The 23,263-nt window shown below is 40.9% G+C and overlaps 1 protein-coding gene across 1 annotated transcript in view; it reads right to left on the bottom strand.

The window, feature by feature from the left end:
* Positions 1-23,263, bottom strand: part of GLI3 (GLI family zinc finger 3) — a 191,226-nt gene that overhangs the window by 87,065 nt on the left and 80,898 nt on the right. The window contains exon 3 of the mRNA XM_059484961.1: positions 6,743-6,848. Coding sequence (XP_059340944.1) covers positions 6,743-6,848 — 106 coding nt within the window. The remainder of the gene's footprint in view (positions 1-6,742; positions 6,849-23,263) is intronic.

The following is a 23,263-nucleotide window of genomic DNA, read 5'->3' as shown; positions in this document are numbered from 1 at the left end:
TTGTTCATTAGGGCTGGGGGCTGCTGCCACTCGAGTGCTTTTCTCAACATTAAAAAAAAAAAAAAAACATGAACCAAAGATTTGGGGGAACTTTCTACCAAGAATTTTTGACAAAACAAACCATTACATTTTAAAAGCTCTTCTTTCTACATTAAAAATTTCACCATAATTTTCCCCTAATTTCAAGTGCTGCAACTTCCCCAGACAGCCCGAAATCAAGTTGGCTGCATAAAAAGAACAAAGAGCCTCTGTTAACGCAATATTTATCTGCTGCTATTGTTTCTCCTTTATAAATCTGTAGTTCCTTGGCATTACAATTAGCTACTCCAGAGAAAATGATTATGTCACAAAGTATTATCCACCACAGAAACAGTGAACCAAATGTAATCCGGTGTGCTTAGAGGCAATTCTGTTGACTTTCATGTAAATGTGCTGGCTTAAAACAGGGATGGATTTTAGCAGTGAATCCTTATTTGATCTAAAATTTATTTTTCAGCAGAAATTAAATAAGATCATTTTTCCTAAATACTGCTTTTTCCTAGAAGAGAGAGAGCAAATCAGTGAGAAATACAGAAGAGTTGAAATGACTGTGCAGTAACTTCAAACTGCAGTTTACCTAAACAAATGAATGTAACAACTTTCATAAAACAGCTACATCAAAACTATTTAACTATTTTATCCACATTTTAACCTACTTTCTTTTATTTTAAAAGGTAGCTCAGAATCAAAAATTTAAGAGAAACACTTAACCTTTTTTTCTGCAATTCAATATATGACACTACTAATTTGCTTTCCAAACTTTTTGCACTTTGAGATAGTTTTTAAAAACACTCTGTTTTTAAAAACTATCTGAGGCCACTCTGCAAGCATTACAAAGCTAATGAAGGAGAATTTACGTTCTGCAAATCTTAAGGTAAATACCACTACATAAGAATGAACAAAACACTGATTCACTATTTTAAATGATGCAAAACTATACACTGAGTAAGATACCACAATTTTAGCCTAGACAGAAGCTTCCTATTCCCAAGCTTTGTAAAAGGTCTGGCACTGAAAGAAAACTATCTGCTGAAGTTTATATGTGGGCATCTGGCCCTGGTATTTTACTTCCCTGAATAATCACTAAGGAAAGAGGGATACATGCTGCTTGCAGAGCCTACAACATGCATATCTGTGGCACGTAACAAATTCTGTATAACCTTAACGAGTCACCAGACCATGCTGATTCCTTCTCAGAGACTTGCTATAAAAATCCTCCAGGCTATGAGCAGCTGCTTATTCTGCATGCTGCACTTCACTTCCAGAGACAGGTTTCTTGGGGTGTTTCACATTTAATACAAGATTTCTTCCTGTTTAAAGAAAATACTTTCACGGATAATTTTGGGAAGCTGTAACTACAGTCATCTTTTCATGTCCCAAGAGCTTCCCAGCCTTTCTTCTTTGATGGCTCCTGGCTAAACCATAAAACCCATTCCAAGTCTTAAAGTAATTAAAGCCAATTCAATGAGTGATGTTTTTCATGCTGGGTGGGGCTCTCCTTCCCACTGTGAAAGGATCAATGAATGCTCTGACAAGCTGACAAACTCCTTGCCAAGTCTACAGCTTAGAGGTACACTGAGGTAAAGCAGCAGGTAAAAGATTTAAGAGGTTTAAACACTCAGATTTTAAAAAATAAATTAGAGCTTAGAAATGAAAATGGAAAGAAAACTCATAATGTCAGGGACAAGGCTGGGAAAACATAAACATCCTATCAAATGTGCGACTAGCAGTTTCTCCCATAATCAAGGATATGCTTTAATCTTCTCACATTTGGATATCCCCTATTTTGCTGCATGGTCCAAAATCAGACGATGATGAAAGCTGAGTGTCTGGGCCTGACTTTGCTTTTCCTTCCACCCTTGTGTAATTGATGTGTGTATAAACTACATATGAAATAACATACCTAAGAATCGGACTCCCTTTTTATCAACTTGGAGCTGACTGAAAGCAAAACACATGCTTTGGTTTAGTACCAGAGCATTGAGAAAGTTCAAAATGTCTGTTCAAGACACTCGTGTTAGGCACATGCACAGTTATCCACACGTGCATCATTTCAGGGCATTAGAGTGCCAAACTTGCCAGTCTCAATCAGCAGTTAGGAAAAAAAAAAAAAGGAGCTTGGAATATTGTTGATCCTAGGGAGCTAAAATATACCAGCTGTAGCATGCAACTTCCTCCTGGCAAAGGCATTCTCCCTTGACTGTAAGCATATGGAGAGCACCTTCCCTTAGAGTTACCTGCTCACTCTTCCTCATGTGTAGTCCAGAGCTAAGGCCAAAAGGGATGGCAGAAATAGATGGAGACTAAAGGGATGAGTATTTTCAAACATGCATGATGCATCTTGTAATGCATTCAGCCCTGAAACTTTAGCTTTCCCCTAGCCTTCTGTAACACATGCATCTACCACTCCAGGATTTACACAAGCCACTGCCCCAGAGCAGTGGCTGATTTTACCACCTGACTGTTGTCTCCTGCCTCATCTCTGTAGGAATGTGTTCCCTTCACAGCCACAGTAACAGTGCCTGAAGTCATCAGAATAGGTCACCTTTAAAGGCTGTCCAACTCAACCTTGAAATTAAGCATACTGGGAAAAACCTACTGATGCAACTTGGTTGAAGCATGGGAATGAATGCATGGCCAACAATAGCTTCCTAAATTGCTGAATTTCAATCCATCAGGAGAATTTTGACTCTGCCTTAGGAGCTTTTCTTTTAAATTAACTAATAAAAACTCTTGTCCTAGCTAAGACAGATTTTAAAACTTGTGGGACGGTGAAGTTATTTACACTTGCACTGTCATAAAAATAGACATCCTGCTTCTTCTTCTGTTCACTGCTAATAACTCTCATTCCAAACAAAGACATCAAGCAACTGGAAGAGTTAGCCAATAACAAATTTGTGATTTGGATCTTGAAGAAAAATAGCGTACTCATGGTATTAATTTCAAATAATCACCCTCATCAGCAGCATGACTTTGAATCACTGCACACCAACCAGCAAAGCCACTACACTCTAATTGATGACCTAGATGTCAAGGACCAAAACAGAGATAAGCTTCAGCTCCTTCTTTCATACCATACTTTAGAAATCAGTTTTGGAAATAAGTAAAATTAGGAAAAAGCTGGACAAAAACAACAAAGAAAAACAAAGCAAGGAATGCGATTGCTTAAAGCCATGTTTCTTTTGGTTTGTTTTTATCATATGGTGTTAATCACACAATTTAACCTCCTTGTTCAATGTAAAGCAGCAAAACTGAATTACAGTGTACTGGATTTCTTTAAACTGAATTTGAGAAAACACAATCATAAAAGGAAAACAGAAGCCCCAGCTTCAATTCTGCCATTCATCCATTGCTGCTGAAGTACAACTCAAGCTGCATACATCTTCCTGAAGTACAAACCAGAGATGTACTGCAGAAATTCCAAGATAACTACACAGTCCTAACAGGTTTTGGTAACACAAAGTGACACATTTCAGTACATATTCATAAGGGTTGGGGGTTATTATTGGGCTGTAATTGCAGTTGTTCTAACACGTAATAAGCCATGGCTGGAAAAACAAAGGCAGGTTAATTTGTGATTTCCTCTACTCATTCAGAGGCAAATTAAGTGTCAAACAGCTAATACAGAACATATTTCATTTTATGAGATTTTAATTTCATTCTGCACCATATCGTTGATGCCTTAATGTAGGGTGGTTTATCTAAGAGGAAGAGCAATTTATAAACCTCTTTCAATTGAAATCTTTAATGATAGGATACAATAGCATAATTACAGCAATGCCTGCTAGTCCTACTATACATAAGCATCTGTCACCAATTCCATCATAAACATAAACCCTTATTTTAAGGGTTTATAACTCAAATTATAAAATTCAGCTCCAGGCTGAAATTTGAGATGCAACAGTTCTGACCATCAGCAATGAAACTATAAGAATTTTATATATATACACACCTTTTTAGAGCTGCAAGTACGTAAGAGCCCTGTAAACATCTTTAAAAATCCTGCTTTCTTTTTTCTTTTTCACTTGGCCAGTGTTCAAAATTATGTGCAGACACTGTAGGTACCATGCAGACAAGGCCCTCCTCACATTTTTTCTGCACTTGTATTATACCTAAACTAATTCCACTAAGGCTTGACAGGTTCTGGAACATATTTCAAGGAGCTTGGATAACTAAATTATGCCTTTTTTTAAATTTTATTTTTAATTTATATTACATACACAGACTTGAGAGTACTACAAAGCTGAGGAGAAAACCACTCATACAATGAAGTCATTGTTGAAGCTGTAAGTAAACATTTGCTTCCTGACTGGTTTCTTGCCATTTTCTCTCAGAATTCTCAAATATCTTCTCAACTCAGTTCTTTCTTCTTTATTTTTTTTTTAAATGGGTACTAGGACAGCAGTTCAAGTAATGGCTCCAAATGATCCCAGGTAATCCTAAGTGCTTCTAACACATGGCTCTGTAAAACTTGCAAGAAAACCACTGGGTGCCTACCTCACATGTACATACATTAATATATTTTCCTGAAAACTGCAAAAGCATGACAAACTGTAACATCTCAAAAATGTTGAAGTCTAAATGACTTTTTTTGAAGTTGCTTTATTACCTTTTTATATTTAATTACCTTTTTATGTTTAATTACATCAACCACAACAGCCCCAAGTGTCCACTACAGCTCATAATTCCAATGGTGACATAAACCAAATGAGCAAAAGGATGAACAGAAGTTAATGGGGGAAAATGGCCAATATAAAGGCAATTTTGAGCTTAAATCTTGGGCTGATATCCGAGTATATTTCAAAAGCAGCTGCCTGCAGTCATGATATCTGGCTAAGACCTCCTTGCCTCTGCAGGGCCCAGCTGAATCACCACTTAATCAGGGAGCAGGGGTGCACAGCACACAGCAGGGCACCTTTCCATAGAAGGAGCATGATTTTGGGGTCTACAAACAAAGTATGAAAGAGGCATTTTCAACATCTTTTGGGGCTCTTACAGAAGTCTTGGCACTGAGAGCAGTGTAGACTGCTCCTGATTTCCCACAGTCACCCAAAGCAGGTAACACTGGTCTACCCAGCCGAAAGCCCTGCTGTGGGTTGGGCTGCTGGGGACTGGGTTCATGGACTGAGGCCCCAGGGAGGGCTCAGCTCAGCAAATGCAAGAAGGGTCCCACATGGCACAGACTTCCAGAAGCCTCTTCCAAGCTGGTGGGCAGTACTTGGGTCTAGGATGATGGTCCTCTGCTGATGCAGGTTAAAACTCCCTACCCCACCTGCCCAATTCAGAGAGAAAGGTAAATTCCCCACTAGCCTCAGAACGAGCAGGATCATCTCCCCCAGCTGATCCCAAAAGCGTCCATCCATGCAGAATATTGACTGCAATGCAAAATCTAGGATTACCCTGTAATGACTATCTGAGCCTGCCTCCTTCAGCTTACAACAGTATTTAGCAGAAAATTTAAGCGTGAATTTGAGTGTACTTTATTATGTGGTAGATTGTGGTGTAAATGGTGATGCATCTGAGGAACCCCGAGGAATAAATCACAAATTTCTGTGCTCTCTCGTTCTATAAATACCCACTTTTCCTCTAATGCCCAAGAAGACTGCAACACAGATTTATTACTTACCTCCAGGCAAATTTGCTCTGAAATTACAATTCAGTAATAGAAGACTGACCCAAAAAAAACCTGCTAGTAAAATATTGTGTGTGTACTTGGGCATGTAGTTAGGATTGTTAATATCAATTAATTCTGCTCACAGAGGAGGACTTGTTTTAAAACAACTTCATTTTTCTTCTGCATATATGTAATTACACAGCTGTAACTAATAGCCATAGAAAAGCAATCTGCCATCTAAACAACTAGCATTATTCTTCAAAGTATTACTTGTGCTTTTCTTCTTGTATTTCCTCAGTGTGAGAGGTGATTAGTAGATATGATTAAATGTATACATCAAGCCTTTTAGTGAAGCACCAAGCCCTGCTTTTCGGCTCCATTTTTAATGGTATTTAGCAGTTTTCTGGACACATTCACTGGTTTATTCTGCAATGCTGATACCTGTCTCCCCATATGGAATAAGATAAATTTTATTTCTACGGGATTTCACCACTACCACCCTTTTCTATGCATGTTATCACTGGTATTCATTTCTTTTATCTTTGTGTAAACCATGTGCTCTATCACATTTGCCATTTTGTTTGGGTGACATTCCCATCAATCAACCGACTGCCTATATGTGCACACAACAGGGACTAAGAAAATTTACCAAAAATTTCATTATGCTTCATAGCAGTCACTAGGGAAGAAAACCAACCTAATGGTTGTTTTGTAAACAAACCTTTGGCATGAAAGGAAATTTTAGCCAAGAAGAAAACCAAGCTTAATACAGATTAGATACATGTTTATCTGGCTGTGTTTCACAGGACTCAGCACTTTTTAATTTAGCCTTTATAGAATGACACAATAAAGAATAAATGTCAGCAAAAGACACAGGTAACCTCTGCCAGTTACCTATTATAATAGGAATTCCTCAAGTACCTGCATGGGTTTTTGCTTTATGAACAGATAACCTCAATGCTTTCCAAAAGTAAATCTCACACTTTGGAAAGACTGGAAAAGTGCTTCAGGTACATGGTTTCAAGCATTGCAAAGGTTCATGTATTTGTCCATTCTTTGAGGAAGCAAGGGGGAACACTGAATACTCACACATGCAGAGGAGGAATGGGAGATGGTTCGTAATGGTAGCGCCCCTCATGATGTCTTGCATCAATTGGTACAGGAGGGTGGAATGCTGGAAAAAGGTGAGGAGGATCTGAAAAAACAAGCGAGGTTCCCAGATCTGAGTATCTCCAATGATTCTTTACAAAGAACATTCATAAAGACAGAACAGATACTGAAAAGCATGTGTTAAGAGTGCTATGACTTAGGGGTCACAATCTCCTTCCATGCTGCTATCAATCAGGTCTGTCTGAGAGGAAAATTTGGCCCACACTGTTTGCATGAATATGTATTTACTAATTTTAATATTCTCTTTTTATAGCTTAAATGGAAAAGGGCATTAAAAAAGTCTTTAATAAATAATTATGTGCCCATATGTGAAGCACCAGATCAAAAGGACCATCACAGCTTTCATAAGCATTCCTGATTTATTTATTTTGTATTAAAACAAGAAAAAAATCATCCCAGGAAAAAAAGCCTAAGCAGAGAATACAATGCAATAAAAACATATATCCTCAAGAGATGTACACACAGTCCTACAATAGAAAGCCAAACTGAAGTGATATGCTGAGAAATATAAGGAAAACCGGAGTGAATCAGACAATGATGTTCAAAGGCAAATGTGACTGGCAAAGGCCATGTTGGAGATGTTTAACTGCACCACACCAATGGCTCAACCTGGAGGAATGTGTGTGAGGACAGAGAGACTCATTTCATACCCAGCTCCTAAAAAGGAAGAGTACTTTCTCTGTCCCCATGACTGGAGACCCAGGCATTCATGGCTGCAGTAAGCTCCCCTGCTCTATGTCCTCCATGGCTTTCACAGGATGGGGGATTTTGCAGCTGTCAGAACTCCTGGTTCCCACTGCTTCTGGAGAGCCTGGGAGATAGGCTGACAAAAGGGGGAATGCACCCCTGACACCCCATGGGCACTCATCACCCTCCCCACGGCTGCCGCAGCCAGATTGTCCCCCAGCTTCGAGGGGCACAGCTCACACAGACCGCAGCTCTCCTCACCGCACACCGCTGTGATCTGTGCCCCTCAAAATGTCACACGCTGCTCACCACTGCCCCCCAAACACCCACAATTCCTACAAAATGCTAAACACCTCCAGCGGCATGAAACAAACTTATCCTGCACAACCATTACCCAGTTGCCACTTTGGGTGATGTCATGTGTTTATCTGACACCAAAGGCTGAGAAGTGGAAACATTAGGTAATGTCATGGATTTACTAAAATGCTTCTAGAAAAAAAGAAAACTTCAATCATGTACTGGCAGTAAAATTAGTTCTACTCCAATTTTGCCCACCAGCTCTTGAAAGTATCTTTTCTTTATTTTTCCTACCTTTCCTATTCATCAAAATTTAAATCTCCTCTTAGATTATATTATTTGTGAAAGCAGTTCCCTGGTCTCAACTAGAGATGTTTAAAAACAAAAAAAAGGATTTTTCCTCATCATGATTAAAAAAGTTGGGTTGCTTTATTATTGCTTTTTGAAGTGCGGGAAGAATGAGAGGAACAAACCTCATTGCCCTGAGGGAATTCACACAGGGGATGAAGGGGAAATAATTTCTGAGGAACTATTCCCAGTATTTCAAGAAAGCCTGGAAACATCTGACACAGACTGTCCAGTTACACAGCTTGATTTTGTGAAAGGACATCAGCATGTGACTAGCCACAGTACATTTCAGCCATTTACTGACTTAGGAACCATAAATGAAAAATAATTGTGGTTTATGATGTAAGCTGGGAGCTCAAACTCACAAAATTCTTAATTCTGACTCTGTTGCACCAACTGGACCTTGGCATGCCATCTGTTATGAGCTTCACTGCCCATGCCAATCACTCATGGTCTCCAATGGAGGTAAAAAAATGGGTCACAGATGATCGGGAACACACTGTCATTGAGTGTCATTGATGCTTGCTGCCACCTCCTGAACACATTCCCCAGCAGACACCCAGGCGAAGGGGAAAAGGGACATGGGAAGTGAGTTTTAGCACACCTCCCTGCCTACCCTCTCCCATGCTAAACTAGCATTTGACTACAGCAGCAGAAGCCAAAGGGACTAGGTTTGAAAGAAGATGTCTTAGTATTTTACAGTATAAAGTCTGCCACCATTTTTTCAGCAAAAAGGAAGTCACTTATACTGTCATAAATGCACAGGCAAATCCTTCTCTGCCCTATGTGTCTCCTTCAAAGACTGAGTCTGGAGAGCACAAGTAAGACCACAGAGATTTTGCTACTCATATTCGTGTCAGACAGGATGTGGTTCACCTGGCCAAAACATGAAATCCCACTCAGGATGCCAAGCCTCTTCACTGTCCCACCATGTCCAGCCTGAGCACCTACCCATTAAAAGCAGTCCTAGTAATTGTGCAGTGAAACACCATTTGACCCTTCTAAATGTCTAATTTACTTTCCACTGAGAAATGGAAACTTAGTATTAAACAACCCAAAAAAAGGTATTTTTATCTGTGGGGCTTATGCAGCGCAGATCATCAACAAGTTTTATTTATGCATGGGCTATAAATCTCCAAGAACATCTTTTTGAGTCCTCTCACATTAAGCGCCTTTGTATATCTTGGTTGCATCTTGTTTGTAGTTTCCATCTGGGAAACAGCCATACTCCATCATGGCACAGGGAGCTGTCTCTGTCAGCCCTGAGCCGTCCGGAGCAGAGCTGCATATCAAACCCCAACATAATTACCCATCTCACAGTTTATTATTTACACATGAGCAATACAGCTGGTGAACATCGTAACTCAAGTGTATGTGTAATAAGTTACTACACTGTAGCCATCTCCTGTTGCAACCCTTAAGAAAAACCACATGATGACTTTTCCAAAGTCAGGCTAAAACTGCTGAAGCAGAATAAAGTGCCACTAAACCTGGCTACCTCCTATTTATCATACAATTTCCTGACTGATGGTTCCACAAACCAGCTGCTAAGTGCTGTGTACTCTACTGTCAGCAGACTAACATGCTAAATGGGAGACAGGGAGAATAATGTACAGAACTACAGAACTGGTGGAGTCAATTTTACAGATGGAAATCAAATCCTGCCATGTTGGGTCAGCCCTCAGCACAAAAGTAGCTGGCAAATTCTACGTGCTTGGGGGCCCACGACCACTCCACTTTGAAAAGCACTGAATATTTATTTATATGGAAAGACTCTGAGATCAGAGAGCTGCCAAAGCACCCATCATCCAGGGCTTCACTTGGAATTCACTTGAAACGGCATAAAATGTAATTGGTTGATGTGTATTTATATGGAAATAGATAATAAGTTTACAAAGCAGTAACTGAGGCTGTAGCCAGTTTCACATTGACTTTTCATATCCCACTCAGTAACTATTTCATTAAAGGCACCATCAGAATATTAATGGCACGTTCTGTCACAATTATTGATACTGTAGGTAAATAAAAAATTGAGTGAGACTAGTCAGGCTAGAATTGAATCTGAACCTATCTGACTCACAGTTGTTTGTGCAAGATGCTTTACCTATCTAGAAAATGAGGGGAAAAACTCAGTGTCAAAGACAGGACAGCTGCTCTGACTGTATTTTCATTAATTCATTTAAACTCCGAGGAAAAAACTCTTACCCTTAGCAAGGACAAACTCCTCTCACCAAAACGAATCGACAAAATCTAACTTCCTATTCTGCTAAGGAAATTACTTATTACCTTCTTAAAAATTCTGGCTAAGATGCAAACTTACAGAGAGTATGCCAGGCAGTTTTCTTACAGACATCCAAATGCAACTGTGAATTCCTGGGCCAATGACACCCTTGCAGAGACTGATGTAAGTGTACAGTACATGGACAGATGCTGGCTGCGTATTTGCAGCCCTCAGCTTCAACTCAGTAGAAGCGTTTGATTCTGTGCATAAATTCCACTGTTTTCAAGAACTTGTAAGGACATGCCAAAGCACTGGCAATATATTTGAAGACATTGCTCACACATTGCTGAGTTTGGTAGCTATTGCTGCCTTTGGAATTTTCTGCTGCCTACTGCTTCCTTCAGATGTTCTCCTGTGTCCTGCACCACTAGCAGGGTCTTCTTAAAACAAAGCGTGAGACACAACTGCCTGCAATGCTACAAACTCATCAATTTTATAACTGTGAGATCTTTCTGGAAAAATATGTCAATTTATGCTGACTTTCTGTTGTGTAAAACCTGCCTTCTTATTTCCCCTTCAAGAATCATTCTTATCTTCTAAAAGAAGTGAATAGGATCATCTCTCTCCAATTACAATCATTCCCATACAGGAAAAAAGAAGAGACCTACTTTTGTTCTCTGAAAGTCGACAACCAAAGTCTCTGCTGCAGCATCAAGAGAAAGAAACTGGGAGAAAGGACAGGTATGTATGATCCTTGATGCTGAACACCAAACCTGAATTGAAGTCTGATGAGATGCAATTCACAGCAAGACTTGTTGGAAAGGGGGATGATGCCAGCTGGCTCAAAGGTGCTCTGCAACACCCTGAGAGGACGGCAGAAGGATTAAGCTGCTGCAAAGCTCGCTCAAGTTTGTGATAACTTCTGTACACTTTAGTCTCTCAAATATGCCTTGCTTAGGTGATCACTACATTTGGAAAGGTTGGCTGTGATGGTGATATGAGTAAAACACTCTGCCCTCAGCTAGCTGATTTGCTGAAGCACCTTGTGATTCCTGCCAAATGCCTGAGGGAGATGGCTGCTGAAATGACAGGCTGCCTTTTTCAGCACATCAAGAAAACTTTTGCTACTGTCTGTGGTGAACCCTAATGTGATAACCATAGAAGATGCCTGCACTGGCTTGAACTCACCCAGTGTGGCCCCAATGTCTGCACCTGTGTCACGAGGTCAGGGCCAAGAAAACAGAGGTCCCAAGCCCAACACAGGAAGCCCTCATTATGCTTCAGCACATTTGTCCTTAGGACAATCAGCTCACCAAAATACATGTCAGAGCTGAGCCAGGTGCAAACTTCTATCTCAGATATAACCTCACTTGAGGTGAAATCTCCTTCCTGTTGAAATCCATTACAGGCTTGATGCCGAACAACAGTGCCCAGCTTTCACACCAGATGTAATAGATACAGTAGGATGCAAAACATAGCCTCTCTGTTAATGTCTTTTCAATATGCAGAACAGTTCTGAAGAGTTTGCCAGCAAATTTCTACACTTCCTTTGGTTCACAAGCTGATCACCAGATGAGAATTTTCTAATATTCAGCTTTGCAGAGTCCCTAAGGGCACCACTGTTTCTTCACGTACATTTCCTTCAACTGATCTGAACTTAATGGTATTGCCAGGTTTTATGGCAAGAATTAGGTTCTTAGTTGCCAAGCAAAGATCTTATTTTGGATTTCTGTTTAATTACATCTTGCATTAGGGCTCAATAAGAGCACATGTTGTCTCTGAGGGTTTTTTTAGTTCTCCCTCAATAAGGGGTGATTTATGTTTTCTATGTCTGCTTATACAGAGGCTTTAATCAGGAGGAAGAAATGACTGAGCCACAGCTACACGTTAATGCATGCACTTAACTCTGTGCACTTTGAAGAGTTTCCCTATGGTGATGGGGCTGCTGCTTCAGGCCTGGCTGGCTGCCATGTGAAGCACTGCTGGTTTGCAGGCTGATCCACTGCCGTGCTGCAGCCAGTTATCTCAGGATGCCTTCCCGTGGCTCTGTGTGTGCATGCACGCACACGCTGCCAAGGTGGCAACAGCCACACTGACATGGATGCAGCTAACTCACCATCTGACTTCATAGAGAAGGGGATTCTAAGTAAGAAAAAGGAAAAGCCATGGAAAAGCTGGGAAAAAAGTCAAGTAAGTGTATAAAGCCAAGAAACAGAAACTGAGGAAAATAATTTTAAGGGGCAAGTCCTCTCTACAGTAGCACTAAATGTTAATTGTAATTACATATAGTAGATGTAACACATTCAGAGAATAGACAATTTTCCATTGGCTCACTTCCCTTCCTTGTGTATTAATGATGATCAAACTTCCCCTTTCTACCCTCCGCTGGTGCTCACAGAGCCTATGTACTAATCTTAAAACTCAACCACAGGAGCTCCAGGCCAAGCCTCACAAACCAGAGCAGAGCTCCAGCTCTTGTTATGGCTGAAAAATAATTTCTATCTTTGCAAAAACAAAAATTAAGACCTTGGCCCATCTTAGGTTCCTGTCATCCATTTTAATACTTACAGTTTGTAAATCTAAACACCTTGTGGGAACATGTTTTATTGTTAGCAGTTCCACAACAACCATTATGCCAAACACTTGAGGGAGAAGCAGTTCTTGTGCTGGAATAAAAGTTGCTGGAACTGGTTTCATCAGCTGGCACTGAGAGGTGTTTTAATATGCCAGATTTGCTGCAGGTATTGGCTAAATAACTGCTGGATTGATTTCAGTTTGAACACTTTATTATTCTTTCCAGTCAATGCAACCCTGCTGTCTAATGAGCAGGACTGCCTTCTGGAATACTAACTAAACTTTCTCAAGTCCATTCAGCAGACTCCAGTGCTTACTGCCATTTGCCTATCTGGAAATTAAAAAAAAAAAAAAAAAAAAAGAAGAAGAAAAAGGAAAAAAATGTAGTAAGACAGACTCTATTGCATGTACAAAACACCTTCACCAGAAAAGCCTCCAATTCTTTCAGAACACAATCTATGATTCATCACAGCCCAGTGATTTGCAAATGACTGTTTCCACTGGGATGGATGCACAGGTAAGTGAAGAAATAACTCCTGATCAAAAAGCCGTGAACTTGCCTGATGAGTGGGATGGGAAAAGCACTGCTGTCCCACAACCCTCTTGGGACGTACTTTTTAGAGGAGGAAAGCTAAGTCACTCCATCAGCCCAGTCTGCCCAGGAACAAACAGCAGATTGGTGGAAAAGCATCAGGAATATCCTGCCTTCCACCCATGAAACACTGGCTGCTTCATCCTATAAGCACCCTTAAAAAACTTCCATGAAGAGGAGCACAACTGCATACACCCAGCACCTGTACATTGGCCCATGGTCTCAGGAGAAGAGGATGACAAAGCTCGCCATCCCATTACTTAGAGGTATAATTGCTTCATCTAACACAGCTGGTTCTTGGTACAGCACAGCTCATGTTTTTCATAACCTCTGGATCACATGCAGCATTTCTTAAAAACCTAATAATGTGGTTTCTGCAGGAAAATGACGAATTGCCCGCTGCCAGGAAGCTGACAAAAGAGATCCCTCCCTCTTCTACCTCCAAAGAACATGCAGTAATAAAATAATTCAGCTTCTGCTTTGCAACAGTTGCTGCCTTGCTGTTCCTGCTCCTAACTTCTCATGCCACCATGTGTCAGTGCAGCCTTCACCACTTCAAAATGCATCCCTAAAAATTATGAAAACCAAAATGAGCAACCATGTTTAACTCTCAAGAATCACAAAGTGGTTTTACCCAGCTGCTCTGGAATGCTTCCCACCTTTTATTACACATGTGTATGAAGGATCACATCCTCAGCATTTCCTCCTCTGCAAGCAGTGAGTAATTAGATCCATAACCACAATATATACAAAAACCATTTGTACCTATCTATCTCTTCATATCCATGTCTGTAGCACACTACGAATTCCAGGGGTTGAAGGTGAGCTACAAAATGGAAACTGAGGAAATTAAAAGATTACAAACAAAATAAATCCTGATGCACACTGGTGAGAACTAAAGAAGAAATCTCACAGCAAGGCTTTCAGCTCCAAAGAACTTCTAAGCAGAAGTTTAATATGGACTTCCTGAACAGTAGGAAGGAGGTGCTGCCACAGATCAGCTTGGTTATTCCCTAAGGCTCAACACAGCTCAAAGAATGCATCTGAATGTTCTCATATCAGCTAGACACATTAACTCAGCAATTACAAATATCTGTAATATGCAAAGGTAAATGTGGCTAAGGAAAGGCAACAGAAATCTAGAACCTGGCAGAGGTGGGGGGGACTAGAAATACCCACGTATTGCTGATTTGATGTGGGAACAAATGAAGACAATTTAGGTAATTCAACAAGCTTTGGTGACATTCTTAGAAGCTTGTAAGCAGCAATGAGTCAGTCTGTTTAAACAATGGTTTGGAGATATGCGTACTTTTCTGTATAGCAGAATCAAGTTTAAAACCTATTTGAAAGGCCAAACCTCAAACAGTTGGGTATCAGTATAGCACAGGGAAAATCAATGTAGCTAAACAGATTTTCAACAGCTGAAGGTCTGGACCACAGTGTGAAAGACTTGGAAACAGGTTATACTTAGAAGCTTTCATGAGTATTTTATGGCTTGATAGGAATTAGAGGGGAAAATGTATAATTACATCAATTATGTCTATTTTTAGATATTAAAACTCCTCAGATTCTATGGGATGAACTATCAGATGAACACTCTGAGAGATTTCTTTTCCCTGTTTTTCAACCTGATTTTTAAAAATTTCATCCAAATATTCATAACTATTTAGCTTCTCTCTGTATCACCCTTAGCAATTACTCTCCTTCTGAGGTGTTTACATTCTTCAAGCTCTTGCAGATAAGCAGATAGTTATTACATGTGCTGTCAGGCTACTTGATAATACACATTTATTGCAACCTTTAAGCTCTCTGTCCATATCTAAATTAATCACAGTGATATGTTTCTTCTTTCTGTTTTTTTTCCAGGGTTGTCCCTGCACTCTTGGGCATCAGATTTTCATGTTTCATGTTTCATGACACTGTTTAGGAAAAGGCAGTCTTAGAAATTTATAATAGAAATAACCTGTTTCTGAAAATTTCCCTTTTTAGTAGGGATATGTATTTCTTACACACAGTCTCAAAAACTATTATCTTTCATTTTTCCACATTGAGACAGTGTATTCATTATGTGGCCTCACCTCCCATTTCTAGGGGACTGCTGGTGAAACAGGCACTGCTCAAGTCAAATAAAGTCAACACAAATCAATTCTTAGTTACTACTTCTTGATATTTCCAAATACTTGACATTAAGCTGTTTTCTTCCTCCATGTTCTCTCACCTTCCCTCAGCTTCTTAGAGATTTCTTCCTCTGTATCTCATTTTTATGCTGGCTACTTTTTGTTTCAGATCATTACTGAAGATGAAAAGCACAGTGAGTTCCCTTTATTTGCCCTATTGACATTTATTCTAAGTGCTCGCTCAGCCTGTTTTTGAGATGTCATATGGTCAATATTCCAATCAATCTCAGTTATTTTTACAAGCCAAAATTTGAGGAAAATATTTTTTAACAAAAAGGGCCATAGTTAAATTATGTCACTTCCCTGGGCCTCAGCCTGGTTGCTGTTAACAGAGAGAAACCCTTTCTGAGACACTCTAAACCTCTTCAGTGAAAAGTCCCAATAAAGAGCTAAAATGACAGTATTTAATAACTCCCAGTGGTAATCACATATCCTCTGAACAGAGAGAGACACAGTTCTCCCAGGATTTTCCTGGGGAAGGCTGTGAAAAGCTGTGAGAAAGTTCAGAGAAAGAATTAAAACAATTATTATCTCTATCTCTACACCTGGCAGGCAATCTCTGTTTGTCAAAGACGTTTACAAGAAGGTGTCCCTTCTTGACCAATGAGAGAAGGTGAATGATCAAGGTGAGAGAAGATTCCAAAAGGAATTTTAGGTCCACCGTTGTTTCTGTAAGAACTGTGTATTTCTAATAAAAAAGTGTCTTTTCATGCCTTCTGATGATGGAGTCTCTGTATCACCTTTGGCTGTCCCCGATACCCATTTGGTGATAACTCCTCATTATTTCTTCTAAAAATAGTACCTCAATTGCCTGAAACTGCTTGTTCTTTAACTAAGCTCTCTTGGTTTTTGTTCTTTCATTCAGTTCATTTTTCTTTACAGACAACTTCTCTGTTTCCCACTACCCAAAGACAGGATGACAGTACCAGCTTTAGATATAACTACACTTTTTTTATTTTTAGGACTTTTGTTAGGATTTAGGATTCCCTGATTCCTCACCAAAGGGCATTCTCTTTATGGGAAAGTATGGAAGTTCCTCCTAAAGCCTTATCAACACTTGCATCCTCTCTCTTGTTCTCTGCAAATGTAGTGGCAGGATCCGATGTTCACTTCGCTTGCTTTGGAAACGAAGTGCTGCCTACCCAACATGACCAACCCTTTACATCAACCACTTAAAGCTGGCACTGCTGCTGAAAGACAGGAAGAAGGGCATATGTGTCTGAGCACACTTATTTAAAAGCACAAATCAAAACTGAACAGCCTCAGCCTAACTAATACTTAAGGTCCTGACGCCCTGTGAGGACAGCCCTGAGTCAGTGGAGTCCACATCAGAGGTGCAGAGCAGGGCACACATCTGCAGAGGGCACCTGGCTGCAGAACCAGCTGCACCATCTCCTGAGGTCTTCTGCCTGCACTGTGTCCTACTGACACCAGCATCATTGCCAGGACTCCTGGGTACATCCAGCTTCACCAGTGAGGAAAACCACTCCTCCCACTAATGAGAAAAACAGAAAAATGGAACAACAGAGACCCAAACAAGCAGAAGCATAAAAATGAAGTAGTGGGCAAAGCAGCCCATGGCACTAGCAAAGATTTTTCTGCATAGCAATAAAATCAAAGTCTTCAGGGGGCTTCTCTCTTTACATGACCTGTACATCAACTGTAGACACAGTGCCTACCACAATGGGCCCCAGTCTGTCTAAGCTTTCTGGCACCACCATGGATGAGTATAACAGTACAGCCTTCTCCAGCCTCCAGTCCAGGCAGACCAGGAAGGAAAGTTACACAATCTGCCTGTGCACAGCCATGTTCTTCAGCTTGGTGACTGAGGGACAAGACAGGAGAAAATGTAGAATTAGGTGGAACACAAGTTCACAAGAAGAGAGAAGAGGGAAAGAACTGTTCTTCTGACCACCCAAACCAGTAAGGGAACACTAAAGGGGAGGCTGCTTTTCATTCCTCTCTACACCCTAGAGGAGAAGCCAGGGATGCTACAAGGAGACAAAAGGAGCCAGAAGAGAGGAAAGATGGCCAAATGATGATGAGACACATCATTCCCTGCCACACAGCCAAGTGACAAAGGAGGATACAGACACAGGAGGTTTGAATGACCTCAAGGGGAAAGTCACAGAAACAAAGTGTAGTAAAGATCTGAAAGTGTTGAAACCATAGGACCAAGGAATTCCTCAACTGAAAATTCTGTGAAACTGACAGAGGAGTAAAAGTAAAAGTTCTGTAAAGTTCTGTAAAAAGAACTGTAAAGTTCTTACATTAACCCCATGGTCATTGTTTGGAAAGGACACCAGGCACGCCAATGTAGTCCCTCATGCTCTGTGCACTCCTGGCATGTTCCCCAAGGCAAACGCCTTTCTCTGACACTCAGCCAGCACATCACCAAGGGCAGTGCCAGCCAGCACTGCAGGATTTCAGCTCTGTGGCATAATCATGAAGACATTCCCAGCCTGTGAAAGCCCATCTTTCAGTTGTATGTTTGCATGTTACACTGCATAAAAGAGGTGGTGGTAAAAGTAACTTAGGATGTCTGTCTCCTGTCCACCAAGACACAATCCTCTCTTCCACATTTGTATGGACTCGAGATCAAGCTATAAGAAAATAGGGGACTTCATTTACACTTCAGCAGAAGAAGGGAAGACAAGCTTTCTTCAGTCCCACCCTCTGGCAGTCTTGGACCTTTTCCAACGCATTAAGCATCAGTTTCCCGCCAGTGAAGTGTTTGATGCTCTACTAAATGCAGTGGCAGTGAGAGAGGTATAGTAACCCTCCATATGGAAAAGCCATTTGACACAAAGGTTGGAGGTCAAAAGTTTAAATGTTCATGACAGAGACCACAACAGTCCTTTTCTGGTCAATAACATCAAAGGATTTGCCAGCTCTTAATGCTACTATTGTTGCTTGTTTGGATCCTATTGAAATTCTAGCATATTTATTGCACTCCGGGAGCATAAGGACTTTTTGTTTGTTTTAATCTCTATGCCGAACCCAAGGAGTCTGAAGTGTTGTGACTCCCCTTGCTCCCAAGGAGAATGAGCAGAGAAACAATGCCGAGGATGTGGCATTGTGTCCCAACCAACTTGGTGCTTTCTTCCCCGCCAAAAAATATAAATGATGGATGGAAACATATGGTCTCTATTGGACAGGGCTGGAAATCTCTGCTCCTGAAGTCCCTGCATGCCCGGTTTTAATTGTTCTGTGCTATGACAGGGGGTGAAAAGCACTCCCCAGCATCAAGGTCTGTTTTGCCAGTCATTGTTGAGAAACGCTGTGCTGCAGCCGACCAACGCTCCCATTAGGCACAACTGTGGCAGAGCCAGGAGCAGCAGTGAGGTTCTCTGAGAGGAACTGAAATGCCTTCACCACAGAGAGTTTCACTTCACCCAGCCCTCCTCCTTTGCTCTCTGAACTTCTGCTTGTGGTTAGGCAGAAACTTACTACCAGGGCTCTGCAGAGCATGTTCCAGGCATTGTATTGCCATCAATACCTCATGCCTTGCCAGGAGCGGGATCCGAGTTCATTTGTTCCTACCTTCCTCAGATTCCTGTTCCCCTCTCCACAATAAGGATTAGCAGTTTAAGTTATGTTGCTGACCTCCATCTGGCTAGGCAGAAACAGATGTCTGCGCACTCGGGCACGATCTTATTTCAAAGTGGGGACTCTGGGTTACTAATGACGTTATAAAGGCAATAGCATATGTTGGCTCTCAACAGTCCATTGTCTAATTGGGATGGTTTTAATCAAATATGAATGTACCCAAGTTTTCTCAGCTAATGAATAAATCCCCCTTTTAAATAACGACAGCAATTTTGAAATCTCCATCGAGGCAGCATCCTGAGGAATGCCTACATGAGCAGCAGTCATCACTGAAGGGCTGTAAGAGGCTGCAGCAACATCCGCTGCAGCCCAGCTCATTGTTTAAACAGTTCCTAACTGCCCTTCCCAGAGGTAAGCTGCAGCCAAATTGTTTTCCTTCATTTCACAAACCAGATATGTACGGCTTATGTGAACAGCCCTGAAGTTTACTTTAGTCTCTGTGTAAACACCTTCTACCACATATTTCAAACAAACAGTTCACTTCATTAGAAAGGCAAACAACGCAGCCACAGAATACGAGCACTTGAGGAGAACCGCACCGGGCAGAGAAATCCTCTGCCCCTGTGTAAACACCGCCCGCTCTGCAGCTCCGGGCAGCATCCGCCCGCAATGCCACTTCAAAAGCCTTTTCACAAATACTTCACACGACTGTTGGCAAGTAAATGATAACCCAAAGAGATTATCTGCAGGTCTGAGAGCCCTGATGACTATCACTACCACTGCACAGGCAGAGAAAGAAAAGCCAAGCACTTGCTGCCAGCCCGGGGTGAGATATGGAACCATAATAAACTCGGTGGCAAACCAGTAACATCAGCTAAACCTGTTAAACTGGAAAAGTAGTGCTGCTTTGGTAGCCTGCTTTGGTGGATTTGGCTCCACAAAGGGCTCTAAGTTTTACCCTTAGCAAGGAAAACGTTATTGCACCTCCATCGTTTTTTAACTGAGTTGTTAAACTGGCAAACATCAGAGAGCTGTACAAAAGAGTGAGAAAGCTGCATGGCCAACAAATCACCAGATAAAGCACTAAGCTCATTCCTTCTGGACAAAACACACACGGCAATTCAAAAGCCTCGGGAGCACACAAAGTACTCTTATATCCCAGAAACAAGTACAGAAGGTGAAGGGAGAAAAAAGACAACTGGACACCGACAGGAGAGGCAGTGGAAGGCAGCCAGTGCTAGGAGGCTCCTCTCCCCTTCTCACACCCCTGTGATTCCCGGGAGCGCTCATTGCTCAGCTGGGAATGCACCTTCAAGAGAGATACGCAGCTTAGAACTGCTTTATGCCAGCTCAAGAATTTTAATCAAAATACTGTCATTCGACCATTTGAGGGGAAGGACACGGGGCAGCTCGTTACAAGTTAAGGGCGCTTTCACTGTGTTCATCACGACTGTCATCACCAGAGGGATCACAGCAAGCTACAGGGATGGCATCTCTGCATCAGTCATAAAGCACAGACCCCCAGGAAGCCCAGAGCATTCACATAACCTTCAAAAATAAATTATCAGCTATCCATATGCTCTTAAAACAATTTCAGGCAAAAAAAGAAACAACCAAAAATCTAAATATCCTTCAGAAAGTTTGTAAACAGGGACACACCCCACCTGTACAGTGAGGGCTCACAGGCTGTGAAAGTACTGAAGTTATTCCAACTATCATATAAAGAGGAGAGGAACTGAAAACATTTTTATTAGAGGAAATCAAGTGTAAACAAATATGGATATGAAGGTTAGGACACCCCAGCAACTGTAACTTCAACCCTGCAGTGATTCAAAACATACTTCTCAATTATTTCCATTCTCAGGATAAAATTAGGTCCCACTAGGTCAGAACTGTTTTATCATTCATTTCAGCAGAGTCAGCATAGCCAGCTCTTGTGATTTTATCCTAAGTCCTATTTTTCTTTTCAGTGTTTTGGTTTTTTTAAAGCTCCAGTATTTCAGTCATGTCAGTAAGCAAGAATTTCATCTTTCATTTAAAGGGGAAAAAAACCCAAAAAGTAACCAAAAATCACACATATGTTTCCAGCTGTTATGGTCACAGAGAAAAGCTGGAAAATGAGAAATCCCCAGGTTTCATAACAGGTAAGCAAATAAAAAGCTCCAAAAAAGCCATACATGAGCAGGTATGTAGGAACAGACAGGCTCTTGTTGTTGGTATCTGTGTGCTTTGCATGATCACATACACAAACTTATTATTTTGAACACCTAGGTACTAGATGATGGCAGGACAGAACATCTGTGTTACAAATGGTATCTGCTGGCATTAAAATCTGTGCATTTTTACAGTGATTATCTTTAAAGTTGTTTGCAGAGATTTTGGTCCATACCAGGATTGTTCTTCATATTTCAATGATCTTTTTAGTTGACTAAATAGATTATTCCTGTACACAGAGTAATTTTTGTCCTATCTGGAGTTGAGAATTCTTCTAAATTCTCCTTATATACCCAGATTAGTCTTAAAATACTGCTTGCTAAAAGACATGAGGTAGAAAGAGCATTTCTGAGAATTTTAGTGGAAAGGCTGAATCTAGGTTTAAAGTGGAAATAAAAAGACTAAGTTCCAGCATGAACTAGAGAATATTAAAATCATAGCCAGCTCTTTTAGGGGCTACAATAATACAAGTAATACATTTAGTATTATTATTAGCACAAGCTGACCTAATGCAACTAACACACGTTTTAAACCAGTTCTTGGAGAGCTGATAATACCAACCTTTAGGTGCCAGGAGTTGGGAATTTCCCAGCATACCAAGCTGGTTGACTTACTGGCACTAAAAATAGGACTCCAAACCCTGCTGCTCTTGTGGTTTATGTACAGTAAGATTTTCTTCAAGTAACTCTGATCCATTCAGAAGGGTGAACGAAAAATAAAAATCCATTTCTTTCAAGATGTTTATGGCCTGAGGCTCTTCTAATACAAAAAAGGGAGAAACAATTTATTTTTATTATGCCATTCCCCAATCTTCAAGTTAAACCAGACCACTTCTGCAGTTTTTTACAACATTCCAGTGAGTCCTCTGTTGCAGTTTTTTATTCCCTAGCATGTTCAGCTAGTAGCTGAAAAAGTTATGCCTACCCAAACAACACATGGTTTTGTGGGGCTGCTGGTTCAAGGCGCCAGAGTTTATCTAAGCTCTATCTCACGCACCAGCCAACAGACCACAGCTTTCCTTCCAAATCCATTAAACCCTCTTGCCACAAATGTCCAGCCTGCATGGAAGAGTCAGCTCGGAAAAAAGGAAATCACACATCCTCTGACATGCAAACACAAAGAAGAATCCTAGAAACACAGGAAAAGCATTATCCCGTCTTTCTCAAGAAGTGTCATTTCTGCTCCTCTGTTTACTTGAGCAGTCTGCAATTAGTTCCATTTCTTCTACTCATACTGCAGCAATAAAAACCTCAAATGAGCTAAAGAGAGCAACTCGTGTAGGCATCTTATGAGTGCACTTTTAGGAGTGAAATAAGGAGTGAATAAGCATTCAATGAGGAAATCCAGATCTTTATTTTAGCTCCATGAGATATCATCATAGCTTGTCTTTTCCAAGTGTTTAACTTGGGGTGACATTTCTTTGCAAAAAATGACCTCTCACTTGATGCCCAAGCCCAGGGTCATCCTTGAGAGGCTCTCAATCACGCTTGAGTTCAGCAGCCTTCTTGATAGAGGAATGTGAATAAGAATAGCCTGTGCTCCTAGATTCCTCTTGATGACATACTCTCATTAGTCAAAATGAGATGGCAGCCCTTCACTGATGTTTACAATACTGGTGGCACAAGCTGCCTTTCAGTGCAGATGAAGAGCACGTAAGAGGGGCTTGTCCCTTTCTCATACACAAACACCATCAGGGCTATAAAGCAGCAACAAGTACACTTGGCATTTTCTTCAGTGCACCAAAATGGGTCTCCAGAACTTGCTGAACATTTCCAAATGGT

Source organism: Ammospiza nelsoni, chromosome 1, assembly GCF_027579445.1.
Source record: "Ammospiza nelsoni isolate bAmmNel1 chromosome 1, bAmmNel1.pri, whole genome shotgun sequence".
Taxonomy (NCBI): Eukaryota; Metazoa; Chordata; class Aves; order Passeriformes; family Passerellidae; genus Ammospiza; species Ammospiza nelsoni.
The sequence above is the reverse complement of the archived record's forward strand: the minus strand, read 5'-3'. Positions and strand labels throughout refer to the sequence as shown.